Genomic DNA, 25,702 nt, shown 5'->3' with positions numbered 1-25,702 from the left:
TTTTTTTTTACGAAAGTGATTAACTTTATTAAACTGCAAAATGGTCTATTCAAATTCTTTTTCATTAATCTCTATTTTTCATGTGTTTGGCGGACAATACATCTTTAAGCTTAAGTACAAAATAATCGAATTGAAAAAAGATACAAGATGTCGGGGTGTATGTCACGTGACGTTTGAGATTCAAGAAGTTGAATGTCGTAAACGCTGCACATGTGTAGGCTTCCATGTTATGGCTCGCTCAAATTATACTGATATGTGATTAAGAAATTATCAATATAAATTTTAATCAAATTTGTAATAACAATTTGCTTAATAATTTTACAATTTAAACATTTATTTGTTTCATAAAATTTGAAAATAAATATCTATTTATAAAATATTTTTATTTATAGTTTGAAAGACTTGGAAGGTCAGGTTATGGCAAACTAGAAAATTGAAAAAAAAAACACGCGAGGGGAGTGTGAGAAACCTGATGATGGCTAGAAGCGTTAAGAAGTAGACGTTCTGTATTGTAATTTTACTGTTTTTTAATCTATACAAATGTATAAAATTATAAATATTTAAATAGGATCCAAGCGCTATAGGTAATACCGTCGATGAGATTATAATTAATAAAAAGCTTTTGGCTAGCCTACCTACTAGGCCTCTAGGCTAGTCCTACAAAAATATTTTTTTTGTCTGTGCGGCGGGAAGCTATCGTGTATCGACTGGGCTATCGGTATCATCTTTTTGGGGTTCCTGTAGTAGTGGTGAGACTCTAGGGCCTAGGCCTAGATATTTAACAAGCCTTAATTTTAAGCATTTGGTATACCCAATAATGTATATTTGTGTGATATTACTAAATACGAGTCTTTGTTAATAAAGAGTAGGCCTATAGTATTGACTCTTAATATTATAATTAATTGGCAAAATAGAATAATTTTTTATTAAATTTAAACATTTTTGAAAAAGTTTGTAAAATGAAGTCTGTGTAGTCGAGAGGCAATTCACCATAATAATTGATAATGATGGAATGTACTTATATATGATGTTTGTTGTAAATAACTAATTTACTAAAATTATTTGATTTTATACTTATAGATAATAAATAAAATAAATATATATATAATATAGCCTATTAATATCTTGTTTTTACCATTGCAGTATTTTTTTCTAGAAAACTGACTTAAAAGTTTTAATAATGGTAAGTAAAATTAAACTTAACTGATAGATATATGAGCTTAAAATAGACAGGAAGTTAGTTAATTGTCCACTGTCGGGAGGTTGTTTTCCGAATGATTGTAAAATCAAAACGGTAATCAAAACGGTACTGACAGAACGGTATGACCAACTAGCGTTCTTGTCACTCATAGAAGTACTGATGTAGCAGCCTATCTGTACGGCGACCATAGAATGTGACCTGAGACAAGACTAACTACGCTTTTAGTTGAAAGAAGATAGAAACATTTTATGAAGAGTTGTACTGTCAAAATATGTACAGTATGTTATAATGTAATTGTATCTTATTTTGCAGGCTTCCAACGGCAGAGGAGATGCTTCCCTCCTAGATGCTACACTGCTCATGAAGACTAAACAAGAAATGTAAATAGCCTACACTTTGATACAGTAGAACACCTATTAAGGGGATACCTTAGGGACCAACCAAAGTGTCCCCTCAATAGGGGTTGACTGTAGTGTTAAAACATGTTAATGTGTCCCATTAATAAAGGTGGTCCCTGAATAATTCTATCCATTTAATTGTAAAAGAAAAAAAAATTTTAAATCCTGATATACTGTAGGACATTAAAAAATACAAGATATATATTTATTGTCACTTTTGGAAATTCAGATGTAAAATTCTTTTTCCTGATGCTAAAACAATATATAAAGATGGTAAAAACTCAAAAAAGATCAAATATTAGGAATAACTTTGGAATAATCGATTGCTGAAGCGCGGCAAAATAAATGTTTTAATTGTTGTTTGTGTTTATGTAGACATTTAACTGGTGATGACACTAGTGATTCATATCCAGTGTATGGCAGAGAGGTTCACATTGTATCAAGTGACAGCTCGTCTATTGATGTGAACACTCCAGGCAGTAGTAAGGCAAGTCTTATCAATTCGTCTTGGAATTACACAATTTGCTAAAACGGCTCAGAAATTGGCTTACAGTATAATGTCACTAATAACAAATTAAACATTGTTTTGGTTTGATTGGTGTTTGAGGGTCCATTTTGATTTGCGATGACCTTGAAAAGGTCAGGTCAATTAATATGTCGGACAACCGACCAAAGCTGTGTCAAGGTGGGATGTGAGGAAGCGCTTCCTAACTTCCCAGCATGTGCACAATGAGTTAACTTCACAAATCAAAATCTTGTAATTACTGTACTGTCTATTCTTTGACTAGTTATAATAATTTTGAAATTAATAATAAATATGACAATGTGACAAATAAGGAGCTGGCCACCAGTTGAGTGTATTATTTTAACATGTAATTTGGTAATTTTTTTGGTGAAAGGTGAAAATAACTCCGGTAGTGAACTATGATTGGGAACACAAATATTACATAGGAAACCTCATTGCAGTCAGTAGTAATTATGTTGCTTATGTACTCAAAAGTAAGTAGAACTGTAATGTGACCCAAAAAAATGTGATGTGCCCATATATGGACATGATGATGTCATATCACTACCATATTTGAGCATATCACTACCATATTTGAGCATATCACTACCATATTTGAGCATATCACTACCATGGTCACATCACACTTTTTGTGTCAAACTAGTTTGATAGTGTAGACGGAGCTTAAAGTCTCGTCTACACTATCAAACTTTATGTGACAACAAAATGGGATGTGCCCATATATGGACATCATGATGTCATATCACTACCATATTTGAGCATATCACTACCATATTTGGACGTCTCAAAACATAGCCAGAAAATCTGTAATGGTTCAAACAGTATGAATGTATTATATCATGACATATTTTACCTGTCTTTTTCAGTTAGCTCTGGTTATGGTGTTCGCATTTTAAATCGCAAGACATCAACTCGTTCTCTGATCAAAGGGTTTGTTGACGTTGTGTCTGACCTAGCATTTGCCCACACAAACTCCAACATATTAGCATGTATTGACAAGTTGGGAAATGTAACTGTGTATGAGCTACTGGAAGTCAATGACAAGATACAGTATCCTTTGATATCATTTCTAGTCTATATATTTTGAGCACTGAAAAAATGACAATGCTGTGGATATCAGTGACTGGATCTCAATGGAGATACAAATAAAATAAGCACTGATAAAATGACAATGCTGTGGGTATCAGTGGCTGGATCTCAATGGAGATACAAATAAAATAAGCACTGAAAAAATGACAATGCTGTGGGTATCAGTGGCTGGATCTCAATAGATTTACAAATAAAATTAGCACTGAAAAAATGACAATGCTGTTGGTATCAGTGGCTGGATCTCAATAGATTTACAAATAAAATTAGCACTGAAAAAATGACAATGCTGTTGGTATCAGTGGCTGGATCTCAATGAGGATTGAAAGAAAATAAGCAAAAAGCTAAACGAAAACAGTCTAACATTAATCTAATAAATGAAAACTAAACATTTTATAATACTATTATTATAAATAATTGTTTATTGTTTACGGTTTTATTATTGATTACTATGATAAACTTAACTGAAATCCCAGGCATGAACTTAAAGTAAATATAACGCAAGCCGGCAGTAACGTTAGCAGTGATTTCCACCGTGTTGTCTGGTGCCCGTGCATTCCAGATACACCAAGCGAAACTGGCTCAACGATTTCAACAGATGAAGGCGGTAGAATCCTGGCTCTTACTCATGATAACATTGTAAGTACCAAACAACATCAAGGTTGTAATATTAAATCATACTACTGCAGTAACTTTGTGATATTATATCATATTACTGCAGTAACATTGTAATATTAAATCATGCTACTGCAGTAACATTGTAATATTAAATCATACTACTGCAGTAACATTGTGATATTATATCATACTACTGCAGTAACATTGTAATATTAAATCATACTACTGCAGTAACATTGTGATATTAAATCATACTACTGCAGTAACATTGTAATACTAAATCATAATACTGCAGTAACATTGTAATATTAAATCATACTACTGCAGTAACATTGTGATATTAAATCATACTACTGCAGTACTACATTTTTTAATGCAATATGTAAAATGTGATTTTAGCTTGGTTCAATGTAAAAGTTTGTGGTAGATAATAAACAATGTGTATAATTAGACAAAAAAGTTTGCTAACTAATTACATGAACTACTGTAATTAAAGAGTAAATAAAATGAAGTTACTGCGGTAACTTCGATTTTAACATGGTCCCGAACATATTGATTGAAACTTCCATAAAGCTCTGTCTACACTATCAAACTTTATGTGACACAAAATGTGATGTGCCCAAATAAGGTCATGATGTCATATCACTACCATATTTAAGCATATCACTACCATTTGGAGTACATAACACTTTTTTGTCAAACTCTGATCAGTACTGATTACAATATATTATGTTGAGTAACTTTCTACGCCATTGACCAATCACAGTTTGGATATAAAACCCATTATGTGTTATGATTGGTCAAATTACTTCCAAGTGGGAACCGAACTTAAGCTAAGATTATAAATAATTATAATATTTTGCGTTTTGTCCTCCTCGCAGGCGGAAGTGTGGGATATTGACGTTATTGCAGACAAGTATGGCAGTGACCCAACACCAGTGTACGATGTTACAGAAGGGGTGATAGCAGTACGAGATGGACACACTTTGGTAAAACATCATTATAAAGCTTTGTCTACACTATCTAGTTTGACAAAAAAAGTGTGATGTGCCCAAATATGGTTGTGATGTGTCCAAATATGGTTGTGATGTGTCCAAATATGGTTGTGATGTGCCCAAATATGGTTGTGATATGCCCAAATATGGTTGTGATATGCCCAAATATGGTAGTACTTACTATTATTATTATTGTTATGAAAAGTATATTATTAGTTAATAATTAGTAGTAATATTACAAAATGTATTTAGCTCAAAATAATGTTGTTCAAAATGAAATAATTATTTTAATTTATTTTCTTTGTAGCCAATTACTGATGTAGCAGTAGCACCTGATGCATCTGTGTTAGCAACCGCTAGTGTGGATGGCAGCGTCAAATTTTGGCAGATATACTGGGAAGGTACTGACCCTCCCAGAAGGTTGCACCAGTGGGTACCTCATGGTGGAAAACCCATCTCAACTATTCTATTCTGTGACAATCATAAGTTCCAAGATCCTAAGTACGTTAGCACTAGTTTATTTTAAAGCTTTCCATTTGCTAGGACCTACATACCTACTGTAGGACCGCAATTATGTTTCGTTAGTTGTCTGAACCTATAAACCACCAATATTGAAGTAGCATGTCCCAACTTTTCCACATGCGCGCAATTGTGGCTTGGTGCTCCAAGGGTCCGGAGTTCAAGTCCCGTCACATGTCAGAGTTTTTTCTAAGGACAAAATTACAACTCCACTCCCAAATACTTTTAATAAGACTTTGTTTATGTAGAGCATGTTGTGTATATGTTTGTCTTGTGAACCTCTGAGGGTTCCTAATGATCAGCAATTGCTGGATGGATCACCCTCATTAAATATGGTAATAAAAAAAAGGAATTGACATTAGCTAGCTTGTTTCTAGATCGTCAATCATTGTAAATTGAAAGCTTAGTGTTCAAGGCAGAAATATGTATTATATGATTACATTTTTGTTTGTTTTAATGTTTTTTTTAATTTCCATAAAAAATAAATTAGAATAGTCAAATGGTTAATAACAAGTTTAAAAACATTCAACTAAAAATTCATGGAGGTAAAAAAATATCACCCATCATAATTGATATTCTAAATATCTTAAACTTAATGAATTTGCTTGTACATTTGTTCTGTAGGTATATATATTTTAAATTTGTTGTTTTCATCTAGTGTTCATTTCTGGCGGTTTCTGATAACTTGCGCCAACCAAAACAGCGAGTTGAAAATGTGGTGTACAGTGACTTGGACGTGTTTACAAACGGTCATGTTCTCTAGCCCGACACCGCAACCGTACCCTAGCCTGAAAGCTAAGCTAGACCTAACGGCGTCGTATATTGTTATGTCGGATATTAAACGAAAGGTAAGCAGATTCGTAAATTGTAAGAATGTGTGAAAGCCAACTTCCTGAGAGATCACAGATATTTGTAATCCCTTTCTTCCCCTCTCATTAATATGCTTTTTTTTTAATATGGAAAAATATATTATTTAGATTCTAAAAAAGTAAGAAATGCATTCCCGAACATATTTTCCATTCTTCTCTCATCTGAATAGCGGCTGGCATACCCATACTAAGGATACCAATGCCTTAAGCCCTGTCTAAACTATCAAACTTTATGTGTCAAAAAATGTTCATATTCATATATGGATACGATGATGTCATAACACTACAATATTTTTTTTAGAATAGCATCCGATATTGTTTGGTGCATTTAATTTATAGTGCCCTGTCTTTTGTGGGTGTGTTTGCAAAAGTTGAGACCTTTGTACAATCGCTTGTAATACCGTAGTTCCTCGGGTATAATCCCACCTCGGGTATAATCCCACCCCCGACTTTACGATTACCTTCGCACGCAAGCATATCCCCGGGCAAAGTCCCAGTGTATAATTTAACATTAGGCCAGAGGTCGGCCTAGGCCTACTGTAGCTAGCTAGGCCGACGTCAATTTCTCACCAAAAAAATAGAGTAATTTCTCTGAATTTGGCTGACTTAAAACTCATCAAACATTGTTAAGTTGAATACAACCTTAAGGCTAGCATACCCCGATCGTCACGTTCTGTACATCCTTTCGCCATCGTGTACATTCTGTCTTGTTGTTTACACTACTGTGCATGCTTGATTACTGTAACAAAAAGAGTAGAGTAGAGTCACATGCAACAACATTCGATTTACACAGAGAGCTCGAGCGTGTGGGTGAACATGGAGAACTTGTATGATTGAGTTCATGTCGATTTAGGAAGCTAGGCCTAGATCACATTTTAGGGTATTTTTTAAGTAGAAATCTCGGGGAAAATCTATACGGTAGGCATAGCACAGGTAAGGCCACCTAGGCCTAGATTGCTAGGCCTACACTGGAATATAGCTTTTAGATAGCCTAAATCGTAGCTAGAAGAAATATCGTCATTTTCAGTTCCTGCAGCGGGAAATCCCCGGGTATAGTCCCACCTCCCAAATTCGGGCAAATTTCACGTGCAAGGGGAGTGGGATTATACCCGGGGAACTACGGTATTAACATATCTTCTATATTTTCATTAGGTATTGTATATTCTGCAAGTTCACCAAAATGATGAGAAAGGTACGGCTCATATCAGTTCTGTGTCAGAGTTCCTACTCACTCAACCTATGCTTAGTTTTTATGTAGTGGATGCCAGTAAGAAGAAACTCAAACACACAGCTGAGTATGACAACAATGAGGAAACATATATATCAGGTATATTGTTTATCATTCTAAAAACTCTGTCTACACTATCAAACTTTATGTGACAAATAAGTGTGATGTGCCCATATATGGACATGATGATGTCATATCACTACCATATTTGCGCCTATCACTACCATATTTGGGCACATCACACTAGTTTGTTTGTAGATAGAGATTTATAAAGCGTATTGCGTTATTAAATCTCAATGCACACAATAAAAATTACAAATCATAAATAAATCGGAAAGAACATTAAAATGCACTATCACAGTACAATTGACGAAAACATTAAAAAAAGAATTTTTTTTTAATATTAAAATTTATATTATTTTTGGAAAATGTGTCACAATTATTACAGTAAAACCTTTATTAAAGGGACACATTCGAGACCAAAAAAGTGTCCCTTAATAGGAGGGTACAAACCTACTGTACACCAGTCCAATACAACAAAACCTCATATCTCCGTTTCCTTATGCAGAACATCATTTGAATAAAAGAACAAATCTACACATAATCAAACATCTAACAATTTTTTCAATCTTCTATCGACTAAAGCCGAAGTATAGTCGTTAACTCGGGACCGTTCTATGGCCACCACCAGGTAGGCTTACTTCATTAAGGCTTCTATGAATGGATGTACTTGTTGGGAGCAGGAACGCTAGTAGACCATACCCAGTACCGTTTTGATTACGATCAATCTGGAAATTACTTCACGATGATATGAACATACAGGACATGAACCCAAGGTCTGTGGTTTTGAAGCCCGATACGTATTAATATTATGAAAAACAATTTTTATTTATGGTTTTTTTTTTGTAGGAGAGATGGAAAGCGTGATTGGTACAGTTGTCAAGATGTATTGTGTTCACACTAAGTAATTCATTAAATTTAATTCTATAATATTTTTTCGCAACAAATTCAGGGGTCTTAAGATTATTTTTAGCAGACCTACCAAGCAAGTGACCGGAATTTTAACTGGCCTGAATTTAATTCGACCAATGATCAATTTTACTGGTTTGTTTTCCTTAGCAGACCTGTACTAAAACGAATGCTTGTATTATAATCCATGTCTGTGAGCCAATTTGAAGAAAATGAGAGTTGGGGGAGGGGGAGGGGAGGAGAGGAGTGTGATATTATTGAGCCTTGCATAGTCTATTGAACCATTAATATGTCAGATACCCAATACACTTTTATGTGTAGTACTAAGTGTAGTATTATACTTATTGGAAAAATATTGTGCTTAAAATTTAATTGAATTTTATTTTTGTTTAGATCTTTGCAAGAATTTCAAATTCGGTTCCAACCACAATCGTCAGTAGAGCAATCAGTCTGTGAATCCATAAGCTCGTTGTCACAAGATGATACTGGTGAGTTTGTCAACTTTCAATTTTAATGATTAAAAAATGGTTAAAATATTCATTGGCGTAGGTATGAATTTTTTGTCTGGTGCCCGAATAAGAAAAAATGTAAAATTGGTATAGTTCTTTTTTTTTAATTCTCTGTCTACACTATCAAACTAGTTACACAAAAAACTGCGATGTGCCCAAATATGGTAGTGATGTGCTTAAATATGGTAGTGGTTTGACATCATCATGTTCATATATGGGCACATCACATTTTTTGTCACATAAAGTTTGACAGTGTAGACAGAGCTTAAGAAATGTGTTAATGTTGCAGAGCCCAAAAAAAATGTAACATAGCCCAGAGTTTTCTCTAGCACCGAACCGATTACCCTTCAAATCTACACAAAATTCTTATATTACAAAAACGTGTCGTTCGCTTAATAACTTTTTCGCCATTTAGAACGCCCTCTGAACCTCTATTTAAGAAGTTAAACATCGTAAAAATTAAGGACCTTCACACAATTCAAGTTACTTCGTTTATGTTTCAGTATGTCAATAATTTGTTATTATTTGTCCCTTTCGTAAGATTGAGGAAAAGCCAATTTTTCATTACTTTTTCAGGTCCCACACAATGGAATAACCTAAATACAGCCACTATATTAACGTTAAATCAATTAAACTTTTTAGAAGAAATATGAAAATGCAATGTTTATCAAAGTATCAGTCAGATGACTGATAATTATTTGCGCAATCTTTAGTTTTTTAGTATTTTATATTGGTTTGTTTTCTTTTTTGTTGTTGCTTCTTTTTGTTTGTTTTTTTATTTGGGGTCATTATGAGACAAGTATTTTTACTTCTAATCTTGATCCCCTATTTATGGTCTTTTGTTTATCATTAATTGACTATATTGTATGTATTTTATTTACATCTGTATTATTATACATTAATGTATTAATTTGACCATATTTACTAATAAATATATTGAAAGAAAATCCTGGCTCAGTGTGGACGTACCTTAAGTTTGAATAAATTGATTACATTTTTCATTGACAGCTCTACATGATGGCTTGTCTGACATGAGCTTTTTAGACCAGTCAATTGATGCTGATACCTCACAAGGAGAACAAGAATCAACTGCCAATCAGCATGCGACACCTTCAAATTCTACCACGGCATCTTTTACGTCAGAGTCTGCTCGTTCTGGTGGCCAACCAGTCTTAATGACACCACAGGATTTTATGAAGGGTGCTCGACATTCTGCCACTGGTGATAGTGTCTCCAGCACCAGTAGTTTTACACAAGTAACCGCCATCAACAGCTCCATCGATGACCTTCTAAGCTCCAGAACATCCTCCGACACAACAAGAATCATGACGCCGGAGAGTTCGCATACAATGACTCCTTCGTCTCTACAACCAACACCAGAATCTGATTCTCTGTTGACGCCATCTTCGTTGCCACTGCCTGTATCACCAGTTGACTACGATGGCACACCAGTGAGCTCAAGATCGGGCGTCGGAAGTAAATCAAGACTTCTTGAAAAGAGGTTGTCAGATTCAAGTGCTGAAGTGGCTACGATACTTGGTCAGGACATTGCGTCGGAGGTCGATATCAACAATGAAACAACACCAGTTGTAGATGGACAGTTGAAAGATGAAAGTGACAATGCTGATTTTGCGGAGCACGAGGAGGAGAAGATGGAAGTACCAGACGCTGAAGAGAAACCAGCTGTTGAATTGTAAGTAAAAGACGTCGATTCTGAGCATGTGTTGCTTTCACTTGCGTGCTTGGTGGTATTGTAATCTGGTCATAATCATGTTGTTGTAAGCTCATGGAATGTATAGATACTCTAAAATTACAGTTGAAAATAAATTAATTTTGATAAAAACATTTGACTGTAGCCCCAACCCAATCAGGATTGAACCCAGAACTTATATAAACAGTAAACACTCTGGAATGAAGGTCTGAAATTTTGATCCTACTGTTTCGAAAAAAACCTTTAACCCAACCCAGATGGGGATTTCCAATTATTTTACCTTTTATGATTTGACCTCAGAATTTAATCATGATTAAAGCTCAGTCTACATTATCAAACTAGTTTGAAAAAAAAGTGTGATGTGCCCAAATATGGTAGTCATATGCTTAAATTTGGTAGTGATGTGACATCACCATGTCCATATATGGGCACATCACATTTGTTGTCACATAAAGTTTGATAGTGTAGACAGAACTTACAGAAAAATATGCATCATTTTTGTGTTATATTTGTTTTATGCTAGAAAATCTGAAAGTTTAGATAAGTTTCCGCAAGACGATTTTGAATCAACAATGGACGAGGGACAGGACTCTAGCACTATGCATTTGCATGACCATGAGGGAAATGAAACCAGGTAACAAGCCCATGAGCTTATTTTTTAAATCTTTAAGCTCTGTCCACACTATCAAACTACTTTGACAAAACAAGTGTGATGTAACCATATATGGTAGTAATATACCCAAATTTGGTAGTGATATGACATCATCATGTTCATATATCGCGCACATCACATTTTTATGTCACATAAATTTTGATAGTGTAGATTTTTTTATTTTTTTTTCATTTCAGTAATTTGTTTATAATGCTCATTATAGCTGTAAATTACTGAATGCTTTATTTTGGCCAACCCATGATAAATTGTTATTTGTAATATTAATTATTAATACAATGGTTTAGGGCCATTTTAAATTTACTGCAGTAACTATTTTGTTTATTCTTTTACCTTTTATGCAATTATTTAGCAAACTTTTTTGAGTAATCGTGTACACTGTTTATTGCAGTGACTGCAGTAGGAACAAATTTGAAATTGAAATAAACTAAGATATCTTTTTGTACAGTTCTGATGCTGATGTATCGTCATCAAGTAAGGATCAGACCTTATTAGGACGTCTTAAAAAAGAGAAGCGCAAGCATGCCTCCCCGAAAGTTTTGGTTAGAAGATCGCTACAGGTGCTCGACAATCCTATCGTGGATCTAAGCAGCGTGAGTTACTTTTTTTCTCATATCTTTTCATTTTTTTTATACAATTTTTTCATAATTGCAAACATTTTCAGTTACAATATACATGAACTTGTAGGATTATTTAGTTGCGGGAAGTAAACAAAAGTCTTAAACACAGAAGCTATCATATTTTCCAGCATCTGATTCATTCAAAACCGCAAAGTTTTATTATAGAAAATTTGGCTTTTGTTTAAAAATTAATGAAAACATACAATAATATTTTACAAGGTTTTTGGTTGATTTTTACATTTTGCGTTAATTTGATTTTATTTCATCACCGTATTTACAGTGGAAACATCTCTTTTCCTCAGATCACAGATGGATTAAAAGAAATAACAGAGAGATTAGATAAACAACAAGAGGAGATGAGTCAACTGAGGAAGGAGATGAACAGAAATCAACTATCAAATAGCATTAATCAATCTTTAAAATCAAGAATAGATAAATTAGAAAAAGGACTAAGTTCAAAGGTTGAGAATTTGTTTACCAAACATGCCGAGTCAGAACGTATCCTTTCTTTTCTGTTTGCTTTGTACAGTCAAGTTAAAAGTTCAAATTCCGCACTGTGAACATGTTAAAACAATAAAATGTTGGTTAGGCCTAACTGTTATCTGCACTTGACGATAGCTAGGCCTAACTGTTCTCTACACTTGATGTTTGCTAGGCCTAACTGTTCTCTGCACTTGACGATGGCTAGGCCTACTGTTCTCTACACTTGATGTTGGCTAGGCCTAACTTTTCTCTACACTTGACGATGTATCATGGGGTGTAATCTAATTAAGTAGTGGCCCAGGTGCTAAGCCTAGGGAGATTTAATTAAATATCAGGCTGCATAGTTATTTCCTTGAATCATAACACAATGTAGAGTTGAATATTTTATTGGCTCGTCATTTACAAAATGACCTACTGTAGCACTATATGGGCGCCAGTTATGTTGGTTAAGATAATACATAGGCAGTTAGTCTGACCGTATGTAATTAGGATTTAGTAACTTCTAATGTGTGTATTAAAAAAATAAAGAAATTTATAAATACTAAAAAATATTACAATGGCGCTGAAATCAAGTATATTATTGATGGTTTTGAAAAAACCAAATCTATTTTGAAGGTTAAATTCTTAATAAGGTCAAAGGTCAGAGATTAAAGTTAGCGCAGCAAGAGGACAAACAAAAACAGGATAAAATAATGGACAATATTTCCCATACATTACGACAATCTGTAACGACAAAGTTGGATAAGACGGTAAAGACGGAAATACAGCAACATGTAATGCCACGTAAGTCATTAAAAAGTAGTGACGCTGTAGCTTGGTGGTTAACATGTTTGCCTTCCAATCCCAAGGTCCAGGGTTCAATCCTGACTTAGTGCCAGGGTTACAACTCACTGCTTTCAATTCCACCTCCTAAGGCTCAAACGAGACTTAGTTTATAAGTGAGATAAATTATAAAATAGTTTATCCATCCTGTAATTAGCAAGTTGCTCGCTGTTGAATGCGTATAAAATATTTTATGATGAAAAGTAATGTCCTAACGTTATTGGAATAATCATTTTACAAACTTTTAAATGATGTTTGATATACTTATGATTTACTTTTTAGAAATTGAGAAAATGATTCAGCCACTCGGTGACCGATTACATGAAACGGTCAGTCAAAAAATTACGGCCACTAATGACATCATGAAAGAGAATATATCTAAACTGGTCAAGTCACGGGTAAGTAAAGAATATAAATAAATTGGTCAGTAGTGCAAATCTAAAGTATCAACTAGATTTGAACTCGTCACTACGGACGAGTTAGGTTATCCGCAGAGCAAACGCCACGTGCATGTCATGTTAGAATATTGCGCAGAGAAAAACGATTATACCATTGAATAAATGTTAGTGCGCTCTCTATTTTGTGTCGCATCTAAGTATATACAGCTATATATTGTATACGTACTACATACAGTGAAGAATACGTGAAAATAAGTGGCCCAAATCTAAAGTGTCAAAGAGAATATGATTACCAACTGCAGAGTATGCAAATAAATTTATTTTAAACGCATTTTTTTTTTTATTAAATTAAATTTGTTACCTTGCAGTCAACGACGGAAGCCATGGGTCAAGCAGCCGCTAATACGTTATCAAACACAATACAATCAACATATCGTGATGCTTTCCATTCGTCCATTCTACCGGCGTTTGAACGTAGTTGTCAGAACATGCTGTCGCAAGTCAACGCAGCTTTTGAATCGGGAACCCGAGAATGTAAGTTCTTATATATTATGCTTAAATCTCATCTAAATCTAATTTGAAGTTGAAAAAGTAAAAAGGTTTTTAAAAAGTGCAAAAATGATAAACTGTATTTGGTAATCCCTGGATCCAACCATAAGTCCATCTATCACAATATTAAGAATAACTTTCCGGATTAAAAGATTCTTGTTAGAAGTCTGTTACTTACCACGCAATCGTTTAAAATGCTACTTTTTGTTACGATGAGAATTAACCTTCATCATTACGCAATTTATTATTTAGTAAAAAGCTTTACCTGATATATTTCTACCTATTACATCGTCTTTATATAACGTAATTTATCTTTATTAACCAAGAGTTACTTATACTAAACGCTGATCATACCGAAATAATTGATGTTTTTAAGTGTTTTAATCTGTCATAGCGTACTGTTAATTTTATCGTCATGGCATTTGTGGATTTTATTGTCCGCGAGTAATGCACTAGTGCTTTTAATGCGGTAATTAATTTATTACTGCAGTAAGTTGTTGACAATTGTTTGAAATTGTAAGAAATGATACCGTGGAATATAAATAGTCTATACTAGTCTGATTATTGCAACATTATCATTTGTTCATTAAGAAAAACCATGTCAAATATTCTACTGCAGTTACTGCAGTAACTACAGAACTTTTTTTCCTGCAATGATATGATTTTAGTTTGTTTCAGTAGAAGTATATGAAGCAGTCATTTTAATAAACAGTGTTATAAAAAAACATTGCTAAATAACATGTAATTACTGCATTTCTGCAAGATGTAATTACTGCAGTAACTGCAGTAGAATTTTGATGTGGTCCTTTTAACATGGCAAGTATATTTAGTTCACTAACTGAAATTGTTGGCCATGTGGGCCAGTAACTAGTCCAGTTAAACATTTTTAAAATGGAAACGGTGAATACGTTTTTTTCCTTTTCCTAATCAAATTATTGAGTGAGTGAGTGGCCGAGCGGTTAAGACAGTGGAACCGTAATTACGTAGCCATAACATCGGCAGGGGTTCGAGGCTCACTCACTCCATGGTTCTGGTGGTAGAACGAGTCTTCTCGGATAAGGACTATAAACCGTAGGTCCAGTGTACACATCTAGCTCGTGTGCACTTTAAAGAACCTAGTACAGTCACAGCCACTGATCACCAACTGGGCCCTCTGGGAGACCAGTCTTTGACTGAAGAGGTTACCCAGTATAAATATATATTTCAATTCAATTCAATTATAGGCAGTCATTACACTGTTGAATATAATTGTATGTATACATTTTTTTCTTAATTTTTTGATGTAGATTATTGTTATTTATTTATTAGATACAGTATAATTGATTAATGCAATACAATTACAATTTTATAGTTATTGGACATCATGTTCACAATTTGTTTTTTGTTAAATATTCCAATAATCTTGTGAAATATATTTTTTATGAATATATTACTTCTTCTAAGAATATAGTTGTATATATTAGTATTTCTGGGAGGAAAAGTGGAGTGCAGTTTTCTTATGAAACCGGTTTTACGACCAAGAGTTAACCAGAATAAATTAAAAAAGACAGTAGGCTAGTGGAAGGCTAGGTCTAGCTATTAAAGCATTACACATATTTTCACAAACTGTATTCATATTAAATTACAATATATTGTATTAGGATCCAGGATCGTGGTCCAGGATTATGGAAATTAAATTCCGATTAATTACAGGACGAACAATTTCTCAACAAAAATCAGATAATAGATAGCTGTTCACAGCAGTTCTATTTTCTTAATAATATAGAAATCATAATTAAAATCAAAATCAAAGAATTTTCAATTAACTTTGGCAAACTAAAATCAAAAAATATAAATAGAAAGAAGGAAAATTTACAAAAAGAAATTCAACAACTAAACTAATGAACAACGATAGAGATGAATATGTGAATACAGAAATTGAAATTAAATCTAAAGAATTAGAGGATATATGCCTATGAGGCAAAAGGGGCTCAAATTCGTTCAAGAGCGAAATGGGTAGAAGAAGGAGAAAAGAACTCCAAATACTTTCTTGGTCTGGAAAAAAATAACGGGAAAAGAAAACAAATAAAAAGATTTAAAAAATCTGACGGAACATGCGCCACAAAAACTAAAGATATCTTGATATAAGAAGTCCAACACTTTGAAAAGTTGTATGCAAAAGAGGACATACAAGCAAATGATATTCCAAATTATTTAAATTTAATAGACGTTCCAAAGTTAACACATCTTGAAAAGGGGTTATGTGAAGGAGAATTAACCTCCGTAGAATGCGAAGAAGCGATACGGAGTATGAAACTAAATAAAGCGCCCGGTACCGATGGTCTCACGGTAGGATTCTATCAGACATTATGGCCCAAGATTGGCGTATTAGTCTGCAATGCTCTCAATCCATGTTTAAAGAATGGAGCATTATCAAATACGCAAAAAAGGGGAGTAATAAACTTAATATTTAAAAAAGGTGATCACGAAGACCTAAACAATTGGAGACCCATAACCCTCTTAAACACTGACTATAAAATTGCCACCTTTGTTTTAACAAAAAGGCTACAAAATATTATTAAAACAAGTGAGTAATGATCAAAAAGGGTACATTAGAGGCCGTTTTGGTGGTGAAAACATCAGATTGATCGAAGATGTAATTGAATATATGGATACTAGCAAGTTAATGGGCATTATTAAGTTTAGACTTTAGAAAAGCTTTTTGACACAGTAGACAGAACTTTTCTTGTTAACACTTTGTACCATTTCAATTTTGGACCGTCTTTTATTGCATGGCTCAGAGTTCTATATGCTGAAACAGAATGTATTATTTTAAACAATGGATGGTGCTCAAAAAGCTTTAAAATGTTTAGAGGTATAAGACAAAGTTGTCCTTTATCCGCACTTCTGTTCATCTTGGTCGCTGAAATTATAGCGTTAAAGATAAAACAGGATAAACTTATTAAAGGTATACTTTTACCAAACCCTGTTGTCGAGGTCAAAATTGCACAACTTGCAGACGACACGGTCTTATTTATGAAAGATGAGAACTGCATAAAAAAGTGTATTGATGTTGTTATCAAATTTGGTAGTGTATCTGGGTTAAGACTTAACAAAGAAAAAACAAATGCCATGTGGCTTGGAAAATGGGAGAAAAAGGACAACCTATTGGACATTAATTGGATTTCTGACGGTTTTAAAATTTTAGGTATTTATATTGGCCATGACAAAGAATTTTCCGGAAAAGGTCCGAAAAAATCTATTCGTTACAAAACACGCTTAAATCGTGGCGAAAAAGAAATCTGACCATTTTTGGGAAAAAAATTATCTTAAAGACGCTTGGCCTGTCAAAACTTGTTTATGTTGCAAGTATTATAGACACGCCTGAAAGTGTTCTAAAACGTGTTGATAACATAATTTTTGACTTTTGTGGGATGGAAAAAGAGAAAAGGTTAAAAGAGTAGTTCTTATAAACGAATATGAAAGTGGTGGTGTTAAAGCGCCTGATTTCAGGTCACAGGTTAAATCTTTAAAAATATCTTGGCTTAAAAGATTGTATAACAATGAGGATTCAAAGAGGAAATGTCTGCCAAACACATATTTTAATAGAATAGGCCCAAAAGATATTATTGAAAACATATCATATATTGATAAGAAAAATGCTAGTTTTAAAGCCATACCCGATTTCTATAAATCTATACTATGTATTTTAGTCAAACTTAATAGTGGTATGACTAAACGTCAATTATGTTATGATGATATATTGCATCAACAACTCTGGTATAACAAAATGATTTTATACAATGACATGTTTTTTAGAAACTGGATAGGTCAGGTGTACGAAATATGAAGGATATTGTAATTTAGAATAGGTTCATTAACGCAAATGAGTTACTTGATATGCTTAGGTATTATAAATCAAACTGGATTGCTGAATGGCAAATTGTATTAAACGCAATTCCAAAAGAATGGAAAGAGAAAATCTTTTTAAGAGATAAAAACCAAAAGCACTCAAAAACAACACACGTTCGATGTTTGAATATGAGTAGCAAACAAATATGTTCTTTCTTTATTAAGGAAAAATGTCTAGAAAACTACCCTGGGCAAACTACCCTGGGCAAACTAGCCTGGGCAAACTACCCTGGGAAAACTACCCTGGGCAAACTAGCCTGGGCAAACTACCCTGGGAAAACTACCCTGGGCAAACTAGCCTGGGCAAACTACCCTGGGAAAACTACCCTGGGCAAACTAGCCTGGGCAAACTACCCTGGGAAAACTAGCCTGGGCAAACTAGCCTGGGCAAACTACCCTGGGCAAACTAGCCTGTTAATCTATTTTGTGCACATGCCAACCACTAGCATGCAGTAGGTGTGTTTTAGATTAGATGTATTAAAAAAAAAAATCTTTTTTAAATTTTTATTGAGTAAAAAAAATATTGAAAGCAAAATTAAATGAAATATGATTTTGTTTATTACAGATCTGCAACATGTGGATTCGCAACTTCAAAAATTACGTCAAAAACATGTTGATGCCCGCGATCCGATTGTAGCAGAAATGAAGTCAATGGTTGCCAGTTTTAAGGAAACTTCCGCAAAGTTGCACGAAGATACTAAGATGTTAATCCACCAGGATATGGGCGTGAAATTGGAAGAGGTCGTCGGAAGGTCGGTAGTTTATGCCTATTTGCAGATCAATTTGTATATATACCAGCGATATAGGGCATTATAACATTATTTTCAAAACCAATTGTATAGCCATAATAATTTATACCCCAATGAGATATATTTTCTCCTTGAAAAAATCATTACAATTTGTTTACCATAAATGATTATTCACTTTGACCAAAAACTTGATGAAGAAATTATTTTCCTGATAAAACCGATCAACTGAAAGCTTATTAACAAAAATAGTGATTTTGTTTGTAAAAAAGACAAAATAAATTATGTTTTTTTCGGGTAAATAATTTCTTTTTTTTAATCCAATTTTTGGTCAATGTGAATAACTATTATATGATATTAAAATTCTTTTTCATGTAAATTAATAAAATTTAATTTCCTATCCTTTACATATTGTATACTGTACTTTATTATTTATAAATTACATATACTTTATTATTTAATTAATTACCTTTTAATTTCTTATACAGAACATACAGTATACTACTTTATAATTTCTCAAAACATTACATATACTTTTAAATTCTCGCATAAGGTTACGAAAATGACTTGAAGCAACTTTACCTTTTTAATATAAAAATAATAAAACTAATTTTAAAAATAACCATTACTGAATGGTACGTTTTCCAGAATCATTTTAAAAGTGCATGTGGCACTCTGATGTTATATAATATTATAATATTTGATATATATGCCTGTGGCACATAGTAATTATGATTCTGGTAATGGTATATCAAACTCAATTATCAAAACAAAGTACATCTAACAAGCATATAATATAATATTGATTATCTAATAATAAATATAGTTCTCAAGTTCCTTTTTTCAATTGTTTCGTGATGGCCGGCAAAAATGATGCCGATATTTATAGACAAATTTTGAAATAAACGCTTGAGGGGATTTGTGAATCGCAGTCTTAACTTCCCTCAGATGAGAATTTTATTTATATATTTTTAATCCAAATAATAATATACAAATAATATTTTGAAAATAATTTCATAAAAATCTATACTTGTTTAGATCTTGTATTTTGGCAGTTTGGTTTACAACAATAAATATATTTAGAGAAAAATCTTTTTAAAAAACTGCATTTGATTGCTATAGATAAAGCTAATTAACATATAGGCTGAATACTTAGCAGTGTATTGCAGGTGTTTCATAAATCTTCCTATTCAGGAAAAAAATTGTAATAAATCAGCTTTTTCCCTCTGTTTCACTGTTTATTAATTAATTTTCAATATATCCCTGGCTGGTTTAGAGTCTATATATTTGTATATAACTGTATTATTATACAAATTATACCTACTGTACCTAAATTGAATTTGAAGAGAGGCTATCTATTTTGTGATTTGAACAGTTTATCATGTTGCAGAGATAATATTTAGTAGAAATTTATATTATTCAATTTTATTTATATTCAATTTATATTATTTAAATTTAAATTAATCAAATTTATTTATATTATTCTATGTTTTTTAAATTATTCAATTTATTTTAAGTTATTCAATGTTATTTCAATTATTCCAATTTATTAGTTATCCGCACTTGGCGGATAACTCCTTGTTATTGTATGGGATCAATATTTTTTTCTGTATTATTCTTCTTTCTTTCTCGCTATTTTTGTGTAGAGCGTTTCTCTAAAATGTGTAAACATAACATTTTATAACTTTGACAACATGTGGGCATTTACGTGAAGTTGTGCACCTCCTATTTTTGAATTACGTCAGAGTTGCGCAACGTGACTTATGCGCGATTTTATGATTTTTTATGATTGATCATAGATTAAAAACTAAAAGTGATTTTTAATTGACACTTTGTGAAAGTTTAATTTATATCATGCGCTAACTTTCTGTTTGAAAAAAATTGCGTGTTTTACACAAAGTTACGCGCGCACGCGCATTTAAAATTTCAAAATGCGCAAAAATAATTTCTAATCAACTTTCTACGCGTTTCATGTCATTTTAAGCATGTACAAAATTACCGCGCAAGCGAAAAATATTACGCGCACGGTGTGCATAGAGCATGAAAATCATGTTTTTTTCTCTTGAATTGTGATTTTCCAGCCTTTCCTAGTCATTTTCAAAAAGATTGACATCATTTCAAATTAAAATTACGTCATACGAACACGTTGATTTAGCCCATTTGCGCGCGTTTTAGTTGAAAAAGTTACAAAATGTTGTCAAAATTATGCCTATTTTGAATGTTTTATAGCTTCTCAGGATCAACGATTACCCCTAATTTTTTTAACTTAATATGTAAGCAGATATGTTGTAGATATGAATTCATGCAGAATTTTTACCTCACGGATGTTGTGACGTCATCATATGTAAAATATAGGATTTTTTTGTCTTTCGTTATTGCTCATCACATTCAATGGAGCGCATCACGCTTATACGTATTTTTTTTTCTCCGAGATTTTAATATTGTCTAGGTCAATCAACTATCTTTCGCATGAGATAAAAAAATTTAAATTTTTATGACGTCATCATGCCTAAAAATTTAATTACGTGGGTCATTAATTTCATCTTTACAGTAAATTTTAATCTGTAATAGCCCGTCAAAATAAAATGTGATAATCACGATTCAAACATTTTCTGGAAGCTCTTGGATTTTAGATATGAAATCATGTGAACATTTTGCCAATCAGATGCTGTGACGTCATCATATTGCCAGTTAAATAAAAAAAGTCGTATTTTCATCTTTTGCATCATAGTTCATTATATTTAAAAGAGCGCGCATCAATATTAAACGTATTCAAATTTCTTCTACACGTTAATATGTTGTTGCTGAGATAATTTGCTTCCGAAATTGCTATCTTAGTGTTTCATCTTGATACCGTCGCCATGTTACAAATTTGAATAAATGGCGGGTCCCGTAATTTCACCTATTCTACACTGTATGTAACATGTATACAGATTATACTGTTTGCATGTATATACTATATGACACAAAATTGACAGAATTCAGCACTAACAACATATCATATTCTTCAGATCAGGTCATAATGCCATAATTTTTTCTGTGTGCAATATTCTAACGTATGACGTGCACGTGGCGTTTGTCGTGCGGATAACTAACTCGTCAAAGTGACGAGTTACATGTCTAGTTTAGATTAAAATACAAATTTATTTAAAGCTCAGGTACAGGCATGAATTTTAAATATAATATCTGATTAATTGTACATAAATCAAATATTTGTAACAGAAATCAAGACGAAAAAACATGAATTTCCCTTAATATGATCAAATACAAAATTTGGCAACATTCTGCCATAAAAACTAGGAAGACCTTTTTTCAGTAGTTAGGTAGTTAACCTAATGTAATAACATGTCTGGTGACTCCCTAGAAGGTGAAAAAAGATAGTGGATATACGGTGGATAATTTTTGCTATAGCATAAAAATAAAAATCTGAAGTTGAATAAAAATACCAGAAATGTAAAATTCAAGTTAATAATTACCTATATTTAGTCATCTGATAACATTTTTTACCACACTCTTTATTTTTCGTAGCTTTTTAAAATGCCTCTCTATTTACAAAATTTGTGTACAAATGAATAGAGATTTTACTGTATAATTTGAACTATCCCCCCACTGATAAGAAAGTGCTTATTTTCAACAAGCTCATGTAAGACAAATAAAATCCCCAAAATTATGAAACATAGGGGAAACTATAGATCGATAATTATTGGAATGTATGATCAATAGAAATTTTTTGCCCGCACCTGGCTTTTAAGTTATTCAAATTGATTTATATTATTCAATTTTATTTAAATTATTCAAATTTATTTATAGCATGGAGAAAAACATTGTAACTAAACTAAAAGAAGTTGTAAAAGAAGAATTAACGATAGCGTTACAGGATCACTCGGCGACCGTGCAGGATAGCATTAGCGCCGCGATACGGTCGCAAACTCCGCTGCCGCAGGTTGACCTTCAAGCAACGCAGAGCAGGATTGCGCAACAACTCAGTCAAGGTCAAATAAATGAGGCGTTCCAGACGGTATGCATATTTTTATTTATTTACAAAAATTATAAATTATTTGTTTTTAACCATTTGTAAAATCCGTCATTATTGCTATAGCTTATGGTTCTACAACAACAATAGTTTGTAAAATAAATTAGTACAACCTTTGAAAGTGAAAGAAAAAAGACTATTTGTATGCACGAAATAATTATAAATGATAAATGTGCAGTCAAGTCATTAAGTCGTACCATATCAATCTACAGTAGTATACTAGCAGTACTTTTCTTATGTTTTATTATTCAATTTTAGTTTTTTCAATGTAGAAATTTATGAGACAGTCACCGCAATAAACAGTGTGTATGATTACCAAAAAAAAGTTTTTGAAAAATAATTGCTTAAAGTGTTAACAAAATGTAGTTACTGCAGTTACTGCAGTATGTAGAATAATTTCGACATGGTCCCTAAATACTCTACTTTTTGAGTGAAATTAATTAAAGCTTTTTTAAAAAAAGTTTTAAATGAAAACAAATAATTTTTCAGGCTCTGAGTGCATCTGATCTTCGGTTAGTATTATTTGCCTGTAAGTCATTCAGTCCAGAAGATTTATTCGGTCAAACTCCTTGTCCGGTTGACCAGCCAGTCATCTTATCTTTACTACAACAGTTGTCACAAGAACTTGATACCGACACGGATATTAAATATAGGTATGTTTTTTTTAACTTATTTTTTGGGGGGATTTCATCCTTAATATCTTTGTACGGTGTATTTTTACATAGGTTTGTGTGATTTTGTGTTATGTCTCTTTTACCTTACCTTATGTCTATATTACCTGAATTTTGTCGGCTATGCGTGTGTTGTTTATGGTCGGGCTTATGCGTTATTGGTTTTCAGGTTTAGATCAATTTTATTGATATGCTCCACACTTTTTTGGAATTATCAAACTTATTATTACAAGGCACACTTTTAATACGGCTTTAAAAAGCGTGTGATGCTTTTTAAAGCCGTATTAAAAGCATAATATTATATATTATTATTATTATATTTACGCCATCAACAATTGCGATGTTTTTAATATAAAAAACCTTTGTTAATAAATTAACATTTTTGCGCAATTACAATTTAAAATAATTATACTCCACACGTTCGTATATTTTGTAATGCGAGAATAAAACGACAAGTAAATGAGCGTAATAAAACTACTGTGGCCTGATGGATTTTGCTTTGTTCAGTTGCAAATTAATTAAAAATTTCTTTTACTGCAATATGATGTGGGATACTCTACAAGGCCATGTGGGTGTTGTTTATTACATGTTTGTTTGTGAAATAAAAAATCAATGTATAATATCAATATAAAGATGTTTTTTCCCCCTGAAAAAATAATTCTTTACAATGTATTGTCCCTTTGACTAATTCCAAACAAATAAAAAATAAAAGATTTCGAAAAAAAAGTGGGTCAATTTGAAGTATCAAAATAGTTATTAACTTTCACCAAAAATTAGTCAAAAAAAAATCATTTAACTGAAATAACTTTGACTTCCACTGAAGTGATTAACTTTATTAAAACTACAAAATAACATATTAAAGTCTGATTTAATGTTTAATTGTTCATGTTTTTGGGGGACAATACATCTTTAATACAAAAATGAATCATATTTTGCCATAATTTAATTAAACAAGTTGAAATTATTAATTAAAGCAAAATGGGTGTTGTTTATTGTTTAGTTACATGTTTTGTTTGTAAAATAAAAAATGTATAATATCAATACAATATATTTAATACAAAAATGAATTATATTTTATTTTTATTAATGTTAATTTTATTATTATTTTATTTCATTAATGTTAGTACAGGCAAATTTTCAACAAAAATGTCAACCCTTTTATTAAGTTTAATTTAAATTATTAATTAGATTCGTTTTATTAATATTTAAAACAATATGTTTTAATTTTAAAAACATATTTTACATTAGTATGTTAACTTAATTACATAAATGTTATTTTTTCAAATTAATATTTGTTTAATCTGCCTTTAGGTACCTAGATGAATGTGTTTTGGCCATTGACCCCGGCAATGACCTCACACGTGAACACCTCACGGGCGTTGTCACGGGGATGTGTCAGCGTTTAACAGATTTTGTGGAAAAGAATCGTAGCCATCCCTTAAGAAAGTCGATTCGTAAGTTAGTCATGCAAGGTCAGGCCATCTTAAAATGAGCATTTAAAATGGATTTTTGCTCTTAACTAATTGGTTAACCTTTTCTCTCTCGGTAAAAACTGCTGTCGTAGAAAAAAACATTTAATAATAATAATAATTAACTAATACTTCTTTCTCGGTGGAATTGCATTCTCAACTTTTCGAGTAATTAATTCTAGGTTTTTATGCATATTACTGGTTGGATATTATGCATACAGTATGTCCATACCATTCATAGCTGGCAACACATTTAAATAACAACTTGAGGTTGAACAGATTAAACTTGATTTAATGCAGATTAAATCTTGTGGAACTTAATCCATATCTATGATTCGTATTAAGGTTACGTTTTTTTAACAGCAGAAATCGAAAAATATAACGAGTAACTAAAAATAGGTAAATTGTTGTGTATGCAGTAACGAAAAATTGATTTTCGATAATGTCTTTTTTTTATTGTATAATAAAAACCATTTTTGCTTATACTTTGACTTTTATCAATATTTATGGCTTCGTTAATCACCATGGCGAACAATCAACATTGGGTTCATTTGTTATGGCTACGGCCGTATGCAATAATTCTCTTTTAATTAACCCTTAAATATATTCATATTCTTTGAAATACATGTTTTTTTAAATGTACTTTATATTACCATATTGCTGGTATTGAATGGCCATACTGCATTTTTAGATAGATAGAATTAATTGAAATTGATAAAAT

General features: G+C 32.4%; 1 protein-coding gene across 1 annotated transcript; it reads left to right on the top strand.

The window, feature by feature from the left end:
• Window positions 1-390: 390 nt before the first annotated feature.
• Window positions 391-25,464, top strand: LOC140057808 (enhancer of mRNA-decapping protein 4-like). The gene is made up of 24 exons (XM_072103554.1): window positions 391-511; window positions 1,144-1,183; window positions 1,514-1,581; window positions 1,975-2,086; window positions 2,499-2,598; window positions 2,992-3,175; window positions 3,688-3,850; window positions 4,711-4,818; window positions 5,132-5,325; window positions 6,002-6,191; window positions 7,365-7,539; window positions 8,350-8,404; window positions 8,803-8,897; window positions 9,927-10,611; window positions 11,153-11,263; window positions 11,748-11,892; window positions 12,222-12,417; window positions 13,042-13,185; window positions 13,507-13,622; window positions 13,991-14,156; window positions 18,628-18,814; window positions 22,619-22,826; window positions 23,331-23,494; window positions 24,824-25,464. The coding sequence occupies exons 2-24, from the start codon at window positions 1,181-1,183 to the stop codon at window positions 25,002-25,004; spliced, it is 3,750 nt and encodes a 1,249-aa protein (XP_071959655.1). The 5' UTR covers window positions 391-511; window positions 1,144-1,180; the 3' UTR covers window positions 25,005-25,464.
• Window positions 25,465-25,702: the final 238 nt, after the last annotated feature.

The sequence above is a fragment of the Antedon mediterranea genome, chromosome 8 (genome assembly GCF_964355755.1).
Source record: "Antedon mediterranea chromosome 8, ecAntMedi1.1, whole genome shotgun sequence".
Lineage (NCBI taxonomy): Eukaryota > Metazoa > Echinodermata > Crinoidea > Comatulida > Antedonidae > Antedon > Antedon mediterranea.
This window is presented reverse-complemented; position numbering and strand designations above follow the sequence as displayed.

Bases quoted from the DNA above. Each gene is read 5' to 3' on its own strand.
- LOC140057808 (XM_072103554.1), top strand. The intron at 4,819-5,131 runs GTAAAACATCAT...TTTTCTTTGTAG, and splicing joins TACGAGATGGACACACTTTG to CCAATTACTGATGTAGCAGT. The intron at 22,827-23,330 runs GTATGCATATTT...ATAATTTTTCAG, and splicing joins TAAATGAGGCGTTCCAGACG to GCTCTGAGTGCATCTGATCT.